Genomic DNA, 12,421 nt, shown 5'->3' with positions numbered 1-12,421 from the left:
GATCTATTAATGATTCTCTAATGTCTCTTTAGACAGGGCACAGAGTTGAAAGCAGGTTTAATTCGGGAAAAACGTTTCCTCTCTCTGGCACTGACCGATAACCTTGTCACATTATGCTGGAAGTGGATACTTAAATACTGCAGCAGACGTATACTGCAGTGGACTTTCCTTTTAATTAACACAGCAATATAAACATATCCTTAAACCTACAGTTTCTATAGGATAAAGCACTTTTCTAATTAGCAGGTTAATGAGCTGATGATATCATTGTCTGTTAGCTTAATTTGCACGGCTGAAAACAATACATCCCATGGTTAAAGTCCTCAATCAAGCCTCTCTGTGTTTCTCATTGGCATGCTCTGAAAGCTTCTCAGCACTTAACCAAACTGAAAAGCTATGCATTATTTACACATGTAGCCTGTCCCGGGCTGTCTGTGTGTGTGTGTGTCTGTGTGTGTGTGTCTGTGTGAGTGTGTGCCAGTGGGAAAAAAAAGGAGACGTATGAAAAAGTGAGTAATGAATTTTAAATACAGAGGAGGTAGTGTGATGGCTTCTACAGTCACTGTGTTGACTGGGTTCATTGTAGCAGCCTGAGTGCAGGGACTTAGCTTCAGGTTTTGAACTAGCTTAAAGGAGAGATTTCAGAGTCACATTTCCGGCAGCACGCAAATCTGCCATTGACACATTCTACTTATGCAAATTCATACAGTAACTTAGAGATTATCAGCACGGAAGTGAGATGTGGTAAGTTTACAGATGTCTTGCAGCAGTTTCAGACTTAAAGGTGTTGCAGTTTCATCAAAACACTGACGGTAATATCATGTGTGCACCTTTAACATTAACAGGAAAGATAAAAAGGGAGCAGACATTTAGATTTTTCTTCATTCAGAACCATTCTCTGGTGGTAAGCCATAAACACATCATTACTGCTCTTTCTTCTGGAACACTTGTCGCAGCCCCATTGGTGAAGTATACTGCCTTATACAGAGCCCAATAATACCCCTGACCTTTAGGAGTGAAAGTGGCTGTCTGAAAATGCCACTTCCTGGGTGCAGTCATATGTCTGGATGGAGAATACCAATCACTCCCATGTTTTATAATCTGCATTAAACCACGTACTAAGGCCATGAATTCATTTGCATCGTTGTTAATATTTTGACCAAGACAGAAGAAATAACATGTTCACTGGAAAATGTGAACAGTACGAAGGTAGCAGATACCACATAATGATAAGGGGTATGTAATGACACAGTTAGTCACCACAATATTTAAAAATAACCAGGCCAAGAGAGTACTTGCTAGGAAAGTTTCTGGGTAAAGACATGTATCAATTAATATGAAGACACTGTATTATGGTAGCCTCAAGAAAATGTTTAACTACTCATTAAAATGCTAATTTAATCCAAGATTTCATGTAATGCACACCTAACTGCTCTACAGTAGGAACCTCTGCACATATTGACAAAATATAACCAAAAATGGACACAGACTCCACTACAAAAACATAATGTCCCATGTAGTGAACATGGTAGGACAAAATATTAGTACAGCCCCTGTTACGAGAGAGGAGAAAGTCAGGGGCAGAGTTACGCATTTCTGCTTCATAAACCTTCAAGGTGAAGCCTGATAAAGCCTCTGAACTGAGCAGTGATGAAAAGTCCTGTGTCAGTTTTATTACGGCAGTGGAGTGGAGGGCGACCAGCCTCGTTACCTGTGGATCTGTCCATTCTTGTGCAGGTACTCCAGGCCCTCGAGCACATCTTTCAACACGGTGGCTATGCTGGCCTCGTCCAGGACACCCGTCTTGTGTTCGCCTCGCGAGATGATATGCTTGATCACGTCCAGCACAGAGCCTGGCGAACAAATAAAGGACAGTGGTAGTGGTTGGTTAAAAAAAAGGGCTAGACTTCATTTGTCTTTGTTGAAAACTACATTTGTGATTGTCAACATTACTGTCAAGGAAAAATGGAAACTATCCAGCAGTCAGCCTCTTTGGGGCAAATAAATGATCTTGTTTCTGGTCTGAGCTGATGATCAAGCTCCCACATCGATGAGAAAGTCACCTCAGGCTGGCTGATATCATTTGTTAGGCCTACTCTAAACCAAAACTTATTTATGAAAACACATACTTCCTGGTGGATTGGCACACATTCAGTCAAGATAATTCATGTATAACCTTATAATATTTGGATAAATTAGATAGTGGGTACACAAAGGTCTTTTTTCTAGTTCCAGACCAAGATGGATTTTACTGGAGGAAAAAACAAACGCTTCAGCTGCGTTAAGACAAAGTCTATAACTACAAACAACACCGTAACCTTTTAATTTGGCCATGGCAAAACAAACCAATGGTGGAGGGAGAGAAAACAGAACATGCAATGTTTTTAGAAATTAAAGCCAGTACGCTCCAACACAGACAACTGTCTCACTGACTAAACAGCAGGAAGACTTGAATTTATGATGTCATTACAGGACTTTTTTTTAACCTGCTCCATTGACTTTAAATTAGATAATAGGCTCACAGGGTCTTTGTTTGAAGTTTTCCATCCAAATGAGTTTCATTTAGATGTGGAGCTCGCAGCTGGTAATCAGATAATGTGCCCAGTTAAAATCACCATGGCTACTGTCAGAGTCATTTCATTATTTGCCATCTACAGAGCAACTCTAGGATGTGACTCTCGATGACATCATCGTTACAGCCTCCCCACAGTCAAACTCATAAATACAAACTGAGCTCTACATTTTTAAGAAATAATATGATGTGTGTGAATTCTATTGTACAGTGTGCAGGTTAACATTGCTGTTATAAGTCAAACTGTTGCCTTTGTCTTCAGTCGCCAGGGCTGAATGGAGAACTGACCTGGCCTGGTTAGAGAGAAAGGAAAAAAAAAAAGGCCAGTCACCATGTCTCCCTCAGCCTGGCTCCTGCTGAATAAAGGAGTGCTCTGGATGAAAAGTCAGACTGCTGTCAGTGTATGATTTCCTTTGTGCGACTCTCCACAGAATAAAGAACATCTCTCTGAAAAGAGGTTTGGTATTTGCATTCGGCATGACAGAAAATTGGGTGACACTGGTGAATGGGGACAAAGCAGAGGAGCAAAAAGAATGCCACTTCCCTGACAAGCTTTATTGTGCTGCAGTGATACACAAACGCAAACATCACACTGCCACACTGTCTATCTGTCCCTGCTTCTCTTGCTCACACACGCACATACACCCTTAGCCACACACACATGCTGAGCAGCTTGCAAACAAAAGCTGGAAATTGCCTTTTCAAGGTCCTGAAACGCCGTCCGTGACACAATTCCAGGACTAAACTGATTGTGTTTTAGCGACTGTGCTAAGCTAGGGGTGCAAAGATATTTATTTTCTCAATCACTTCAGGATGTCCTCGCCTGCAGCGCTCGAGACGAGCACTTGCTGCATTACCCAGAGGAGCCGACAATGACGGGCCACCTGAGACTAGGCAGTGCTGCTGCAGAGAGCCTTAGACACAGCGAGACGGAGAGGCGGAGTAAGAGGGGAGTGAGGGAGAGGCGGTGGGTTCAACGGGTTCTTCGCGCAGTGACAGCACACAGTAGAAAATGTGATTCAGCAGTGAGGAGAAGAGACAAACCCATTCAAAGAGAAGACAGGCGAGGAAAGGCGGGAAAATGCAGCATAGATGTGTGTCTGAATGTGGGAGATAGCGGGGTGCGTATGTGGGCATGTGAGTGAGTGAATTGGCAAGAAGCAGGAGGAGAATTTAAGAAGAGTGCAGCCTCGCGTCTCTGATGTGACAGCTCTTTGAAGCTCATTGAGAAAAGGCAGCCTGTTTGATTTTTTCTTTTCCCCCTCCTCTGTTCTCCACACACAGTCCCCTCCTCTCTCAATGCTTCCGCGCTCGGCCTGACGCTCTCCTTGTCTGAGGCATCTGGAGGGAGGAGAGGAAGTGAAAAGAAGTGACAGGTGACAATAGGAAGGGCGCCGGGAGCGGATTGTAAGTGAACAGAGCCAAGTCCAAATTACGGGGGAGATGTAGTCCTAATGAGCCAGCAAATGAAGGTGTGATTAGAAGACAAAGTGATGAAGTAGCTAATGTGCTGGACCTACTCCCTGCTCACTGAAATGGATATGAAAAGTTACAGCCCCACTTTACCTATAAGAGGTCTGTGCAAGTATAAGGCTACCCACAGCAGCTGGCCAACCTATCTTAGCATAAGGACTGAAAACAGTGGTAAACAGCCAGTCTGGCTCTCTCCAAAGGTAATAAAATCAGCCTACCAGCAGCTCTAAAGCTCAGTAATTGACACATTGGTTTTTGCATGGATTAAACAAACATACAAAGTGTAAAAAAGTTGTTTTTGTTAATTAGCTAGCTTTAAAATTACTGGTAGGCAGATTATGTTTAAGGCAGAGCCTGCTGGCTCAAGCTACAGTGGCAACAAAAAGCATGTGAACCCTTTGGAACAACTTGGTTTTCTGCATTGATTGAATCTGATCTTCATCTAAGTTACAAGTATAGACAGACATAATGTGCTTCAGCTAATAACAATGTTTGACTATGAACTGATAATGACTCTGTAACCCTCTCCAACTTTAGGGAAATCAACAATTCTTAGTAATATTAAGACTTAGTAATCTAAGACTGAGATTTCCCCTTTCAAGGCACAAATGTTCAAGTGTTTCTGGTTTCATTGATTGGACTCCAGCTTTGCCAACTCCTGACTCCAATTGATGTCATTAGCTGAGGCGTCCACATACTTTTTCCAGCCCACACTGTGAATATTTTATTGATGTACTCAATACGGATCAATAATGTGTGTGTTATTAGGTAAAATACATTGTGTTTTTTCATTACTGTAACTTAAATGAAGATCTGGTCATATTCTAAGACAAATTTTGCAGTTTATTCCTAAGGGTTCATTTACTTTTTCTTGCCAGTGCACATATTTACTGTACAGACATGAGAATTTTCTAATCTAACTCGCTGTTTAAAAAAAAAAAGAAAGAAAAAAAAAGAAAAAACAATGAGTGTTTTCAGAAAAACATCGTCAAAGATAAAGGAAAAGAGTGAAACAGATTATACACTAACAAGGCTCCTTTAAGATGAGGTGGCACTGAGGGGAAAAGATCCTCAAGTGCAGACAAACACACACACACACACACACACACACACACACACACACACACACACACACACACAGCATGACGTAGGCTTTGGAGGATCACTAAATGCCAGCCTTGTCAGCCTCTTTCAGATTCATCTGATTGAACTCTTCATGCCTCATTAGGTTGTTTCAACATGCTGACACTGACTGACAGGTTAACAATCCAAAGGTTCATTTTGCATGGGAAAGACTGCGGCTTCCAAGACAAATGACACCTGTTGGCCCGGTTTGAACGGTGCAAGTCCGAGCCCCCGGAGGAAGACTTTATACAAATCACAGGGAATAAATTAAGTCTTGACAGCGGAGTGCCGTAGAGCATGCACACACTCTGCGAAAAATGTCAAGTCATCATTTCTGTTACACGCAGGATTAGCCAAAACTCTCTCTTTCTCAGGATTTCGCACAAAACCTGTGAGGGTGTAAAAGCCAAGACTTTAAACATAACTCTACTTCATCCAGCATCGTCACCTTTAAAGTCTCTCCTGGTTTGAGACTGAGGGAGAGGATGAGAGAGGAAAGTGGGGGAGTAGGAAGGAGGAGGGAGGGAGGGAAGTGGATGAAGGAGATGAGAACTGGTGCCAACTGTGCTAAAGGACGATGGGGAGTGCCAAGCAAAGTTTTTTTTTTTTGTTTGTTTTTTTGGGGGGGGGGGCATAGATGGTGTAGGTGTAGAAAAGGATTGTTGGCTCAGCCTGAGGGAAGAGTCTATCAAAACTTTTATTAGGTTACATAATTTCCTATGAGGGAAGGAACATTATGATACAAAAGTGAGCAAAGGTAATTTTGAATAATACAATTTCATTGTCCTGATTCTGTGAACCTGGAGTCACCATCAAGGCTCCCTGTCAGCATTTTGGCAACAGCTGAGAGCCAAATCATGATGTGACAAATCCACTGGCTCCAAACCTGACAAAGTCTTTTTATATGGTAAATTCAAAACAGTCGATAACAATCTGCCTTTAGCTGGATTCCACTCTGAGCGGCGTTCGATTGAGCTCTGCAGTAGTGACTGTGGGTCGGGGAAGGCGGCACATTAATCTCCTGGGAACACATTCCTCTGCTTGCTTTGGCATGACTCATATTCTCTCCCTGTGGGTTTGCAGTGGATGTCTCTCCGATGTGAATACAGTCAGTGACAGGTTGTGCGGAGCTCTAATGAAACAGTTGTTCACATGTCACATTCAGAACTGGAATTTCCTGAAAAGCCATGTGCCTGCACCGTACCTACCTTAGAACTCAGCTCTGAAGGTTTTGGCAGAGAGGAGAGCAGTCTTTACAAAGATTAGAACTTTTACTATGTTACTTAACACTATTCATCAAAGGCACTTGGATATTGTTGGAATAATTCTTTTCATACATGACATGGTACTCATCATAGAATTGTTCATGTTTGGGCTTGGTCTCTTAAGGTTTCAACCATTACTTTTTGTGATGAATTTTGACTCTGCTCACTTTCACACTGTAAATCACTGTATATGGTCTTAAGGTCTTACAGCTGATCGAGGTCAGTCGGCAATGCATGCTATTCAGTCAGTCTAATTTACAATAGCTGATAGTTTATTGATTATTGTAGCAAATGTACTAAAGATCATTGTCACACAACTGTAATCCTATCTGTGGTTTATTTTCCTCTGAAATGTATATAAATACAAATTAGCTTCAGCTAATCCTCTGCGTACCCCCAACAAGTGCTGAAGTATGCCCTGGGGTACATGAACCACTGGTTGAGAACCACTGTGCTAGTGAACTGTGGTATCTGCCAGTGACACATGAGTGACATACCATCTATAAGTGCCATAGGCCAGTAGAACAATTGAGGCATACCAACAGCCAGTAGTGAGATAACACAAAAATAAGAGTTTTATGCCACACCATCATTTTGTCTCCTGGCCGAGTAAAACATCATTATTATTATAAGATATGACTGTTAAGATTGATACTGAAAACCTAATAAAACTTGAGTTTTATTTAGCGATTACTCTGCAAAAGACTAAGCTCAATATACTGTAGTAACTGTCTTGGATGGTCTGTGTCAAGTGCACTGGGAGCAAAAGTACTGAAAATACTGCTAAACAAACATGATACAGTCATGTACACTGAATAAACATGACACTATGTAGGACTGTATAGTCCAACAACATTCTTCTGTATTAGGAATGAGACCTGTAGGGATGTCCTCTGCTGCCTCATCAGCAGGCCCTTTACAAACAATTCTATCAGTATAAAGACATGCCAGGGCTTTGTCACATCAACTGTTGATCTGTTATCAGTCTTTCAAAAGCAGAAGACACGAAACAGGATGAAGTCAAATTGTGGAGCGTTTCTTATCCTCCACCAAGCTAGAGGAGCAGACAGGAGCTGGCCTTCCTCAGGGCTGGTTTGGTCTATAAACCTGACCTCATTTGAGGTCTGTCTCCATGGCAGACGTCGCCATGGCCATCATTTAATTACTCCGCACAATAAAACTCAACATCAAGGGCCTCTGTTAAACTAGGATAAGGGGGAATGAGAGAGGCCATCTTAAGTGGTGTCTGCTCCTGCTGTGAGGCTGGCCGTCTGCTCAAGCGTCGCTTGGCGGGCACTGTGCCCTGGGCCCAGCTGCAAGGCGGCTGCCAAGCAGCTCGTGACTCCAGTGTATCAGAGGGAGCCAGGCATGCCACCTGGGCACTGTCCGTTACAGTGAGATGCTGTTTACACAGGGGTTCTGAGAGGAACAAGAGAGGAGTAAAAAAAACGAGTGTAAATGTTTAGTGTGTGGATGCATCCGTGTACACTTGTGCTTGTATGATTAAGTGTGTGAGACTAAATGCAGGATGGACACGAGAGGAGCGGCAATTTTTTTGCTTCTTTGTAAACAGATGAGTATTACTCTCATCAGGCTGTCTTCACCTCTGAGTTTGTTTCTACAGGCCCTCACAAGCCTTTCTCACTTCCAGAACTACAAATATGATTTACAATAGCATAATAATTTATTTCAATATGTTGCTTGTGAGAATAAAAATGAACAATACAATCAGAAGCAGATGCGATTGTTGCATTTTTGAGGTCTTTCTCTCCATGGTGGCCTCCTCTTCATGCTCCTCTCACTAGTTAATTGCAGCGCTGCCACACGGATGCCATGACGCCAGCCTGCGGGCTGTTATTACCTCTGCCCTGTCATTAGCTCCTGCACTGTACCGAGTTAAAGCCCGGAAAGAGCTGCAGCTCACACAGGACACAGTGAGGATCAGTGCTGTCACATTCCCTGCAATCATAGTTAACATCACCAGCAGCAAGTAGCCCAGCTCTTCCTACTGCCCCTCTCACATCACAAGGGGGCCCTGCCAAAAAATTTTGGATGCCCCATAATATGACTTAAGGCCAGCAGGAGACTCCAAACCACATCATCCTCTGTTTTGTTTTTTTTTTTGCAAATGATGAGATACTTTTTACTTGTTTGTCCATTCAGATTGATAGGCAGAAGGAGAAGCCTTTAAATATATACAGTAAGCACTTACCGCCACTGAGCAGCTTCATGACCAGCCATAGTTCATCCTTTACCACAAACGAGGTGTAGTAAGACACGATGTTGGGGTGGTGGCACTGGCTCATGGCCTGAATCTCTTTCTGTCAGAGGAAAAAAGAGACATGAAAGACACAAAATCCAATTAATCAGAATGGTACAAAGAATTTAGATGTCTGATGACAGACTTGCCATTAACCTGATAAAGCATGTGTAATCGGTGAACACTTTGTCACATTATAATTTGGCAGAAATGGGTTCAACATTTCATATCAGAGCTAATGCATTTGTAATAATTATTTTCATTATCCATTAGCTTTAGAAGCAGAAAGCAAACAAAAATATTTAGAGCTGTTAAAAAGCTTGGTGGCACTAAGATGTAGCGTGAAACACACAATACACCTTCCATATATTTTCATCCAAGATAAACATTGCCTACCAACCAGCTATTCTCATTAGCCTCCCACCAAACGAGTGAGTGTGAGAAAAGCCTGGAGGAAATAAACTGAATGCAGCCATAATAAAAGCCTGTGCCTTTGATGCTGCAGCTATTCTTGAAATTTAGTGCGATACTTAAGATCTTAATGACGTCAGTAGTCAGAAGAGAAATAGACTAGGTCAATATAATGCATATCCATGCAGAAGCGAAAAACAGCCGGTACTCAGCCCTTTATACAGCTGCAAAGGTCTTTTTCTGTGTGCGTGTGTGTGTGTGTGTGTGTGTCCGCTTGGAAAGCAGCAGAGCTGAGGTAATGCTGGCACAGAAGTCTAATCCATCACTTCAACACTGGTCTCAAAGTCATTTGAGGATAGACAAGCTCCTGAAGAGAAAGAAAATCAGGCTGAATTCGGAGTTGGGACCACTGATTCACAGAGGTTTCCCTTTTGTTTCTGCACCTGAATACTTGACAAATGACAAACACATGATGAACCTGTTACTGGAGCTCCATATTAACACACAGCATCTCTGTACTTTCAGTGCAATTCCACATGTAACTGCTGAAGACCAAACTGAAACTGGTGGGAAAAAACAGAAAGATAAACGGAAATGAGACTGAAATTTGGTGTAAGGGTACTGAGATAGTGATACAAACAGTCCTGAACTATTCAAGGATGTCTAAGAATAATATTGTAAATATAATTTGAAGATTGTTAATAATATATCCAACAAGTGCTAGTGTGAATTTACACAGGGCTGAAAGATATGCAAAAGAAATCATATTGGGATTATTTTGACAGATAGTGAAATTGCAAAATGACTCATAATTTTAGCTGGAATTTTTGAATTTCATTTTCATTGAAAACAAACATGATGATAAAGGAACAAACATGCTTCCCTTACTTCTGGGGAACATAATTTGCAGGCTGGGAAATCAACACAACACCACAATGCTTCATATATAATGGTTTGGCACATTTTACCGGTATTAAAAAATTGCAGCTCGTGGATATTGTACCTCACCATATTACCATTTTGATAATATTTCGATGAATTGTTCAGTCCTGCTCAATAGACATTCATCTGTGCTACAGTCAAAGAAGAAAAACACTACTCTTTATCATCATGAAAATCACCATTCTTCAAATACAGTCAAATCTAGAGCTGAAATGACTGGTTAATGAATAGATTCGTCAATTAAGAGAAAACTAATCAGCATGAAACAGTCATTTTCATTTAACTAATTTGTTGAACAAAACATGTTTCCATTTGCTCAAATGTGACTATTGGTTGAGGAGGAACAGAGTTGAAATCAATACTGATGCCTTCATCTGATTATGGATTTCACCACAAACAAGAATATTCCCCTAATTTTCAGAGTGTTGAGTGTTGCACCAGGACAGGTGCACCACAAGCCAGTCAACTGAGAAACCCTCCCACTCGAGTGGAAAACATTTGTTAAAAACATCAATCAATAAATGCTTGTGGGTCAAACAGTAAGCAACCAAAGCCTGATGTCACATCAGTATAAATGCTTAGCTTACACAAAGTGCATTAACAGCAGTATGCTTCAGCTGCGGAGTCATCACTATCGAACACATGGCCTTCAGTAAGCGCCTCAGCCAAGAAAGGCTACAGCCAGGTGACATCATGATGCTATTAGAAAGCGGTTGACAAAAGAGGGTTTAAAACCGTGAACTGAGTCATAATAAGGGTGGATACAGACTGTGCGTGAAACAGAGTCATTGGACCGTGATGGGCACAGACATGTTTAAACGAACGAAGTCTGGTAAGTTTACAGAGCGCAAGGTTGCACTGTGCACAGGCTGACGAGCAGCAGACCAACAGGTGAGCCCACATACCGCTCCACCTGTGAACTAAAGCCGTTTTTGATTATGAAGCGGTCTAATAACTTCCAGTCTGCCGGGCCAGACGGCGAGCACGGTGGGTTGTCTCCCCTATCATTCTTTTCTCTGGACACTACAGGCTGAGAGAGAACAATAATCATATAGCCTGTTGGCTGCTAACTGGCTTCAGTGGAGCCTAACCCCCCCACCACCACCACCCTCCCTCCACCCTCCCACCCCTCTGTTCTCAGCGCAGTGGAAGAGGCAGGTCACCACAGCTCTGTGGGCCAGGGTAACCCCAGAAAAGAAAAACAATGGGATAACAGGGAGGATATCGTGCTCTGGCGGTTGGCAGGTTTTCCCATCTTTTCCAGCAGACAATGTGAGAATCAGAGAGACTCTTTGTTGTGGGGATTAGGTCACCGTAAAACTAAGCTGCAGCAGAGACGCTGGAAATGTTCTCACTGCTTAAAACCGTTCACACTGCTTCTATCTGTGTGCAACCTTCGACATTAAATGAAATTTTGCTCTGTGTAAATATTTTTACAGGAAATTTCAATACTGAAAAAGACACTGCAAGTATGCCTGCATGATGACACGGGCACATGCTGTATAGCCTCTTTGTCAGACTCATTCCTGATGAGGTGCATCATGCATATACATTATGTAACTTCAATTGCATGAACTCCAACATCATTCACCTATTAATTTTACATTAGTTACTGACTCAGGCATGTGAAGCAGATGGGTAAAATACCTCCTCAGTCTTAACATCACTTGCACTGTATGCTGATCTTAAACAAGAAATTAAGCTCATTCAACCTGTCCATGACACTACTAAGAAAAATACTGCAAGGACACATACCCCGTGACAACTACATGTTTCCAGGACCTTAAATGATGTGTTAAATCTGCTATTTTGTCTGACAAAAAGTCAAAGAAAGCAAAGGTGTTTCATTTAAAGTGAAGCTGTGACCATCAAATGTCTGGTTAACAAAACTGTATTTCTTTAATTTCCTGACAACTCATCATTTCAGCTTAAGACATACAGTAAGTATTAATAAAAACAAGGAAATACTTCTTCCAGTACTACTTTCTTTTGGCTTGTTGTTGTGTTTGATTATGGGTGCTGCAATGACCTCATCCTAAAACACAGGCATTCACAGCCGTTTTATTCACTGCATCAAACTGAGGGACACACCTCTCTGCCGCCACACACAAAGCCACCTGCAACACAAGTGGTTTCACTATCCCATGATCTCATTCTTGGATTTAATATATACATAAATCTTTAAAGCACTTATGGTAACCTGTGTAGGACATTATTGTCAAGAAAACTGTAATAATGACCATCTGTGTTACAAGAGCTGCATACTATTAGCATATTAGTGTATTTCTCCTTTTCCCACTGCTTTTGCTGAGTCAGCTGTAAACATCTATTAGAGGGGATTTTAAACCATCATGTAATTCAATCAGTTTAACA

At 41.8% G+C, this 12,421-nt stretch overlaps 1 protein-coding gene across 1 annotated transcript in view; it reads right to left on the bottom strand.

Moving 5' to 3' along the window:
* oxsr1b (oxidative stress responsive kinase 1b) overlaps window positions 1–12,421 on the bottom strand; it is a 38,706-nt gene that overhangs the window by 15,591 nt on the left and 10,694 nt on the right. The window contains 2 exon segments of the mRNA XM_051067008.1: window positions 1,712–1,853; window positions 8,648–8,756. Of these exon segments, the coding sequence (XP_050922965.1) occupies window positions 1,712–1,853; window positions 8,648–8,756 (251 nt within the window).

Source organism: Lates calcarifer, linkage group LG24 (assembly GCF_001640805.2).
Source record: "Lates calcarifer isolate ASB-BC8 linkage group LG24, TLL_Latcal_v3, whole genome shotgun sequence".
NCBI classification, from domain to species: domain Eukaryota; kingdom Metazoa; phylum Chordata; class Actinopteri; family Centropomidae; genus Lates; species Lates calcarifer.
The sequence above is the reverse complement of the archived record's forward strand: the minus strand, read 5'-3'. Positions and strand labels throughout refer to the sequence as shown.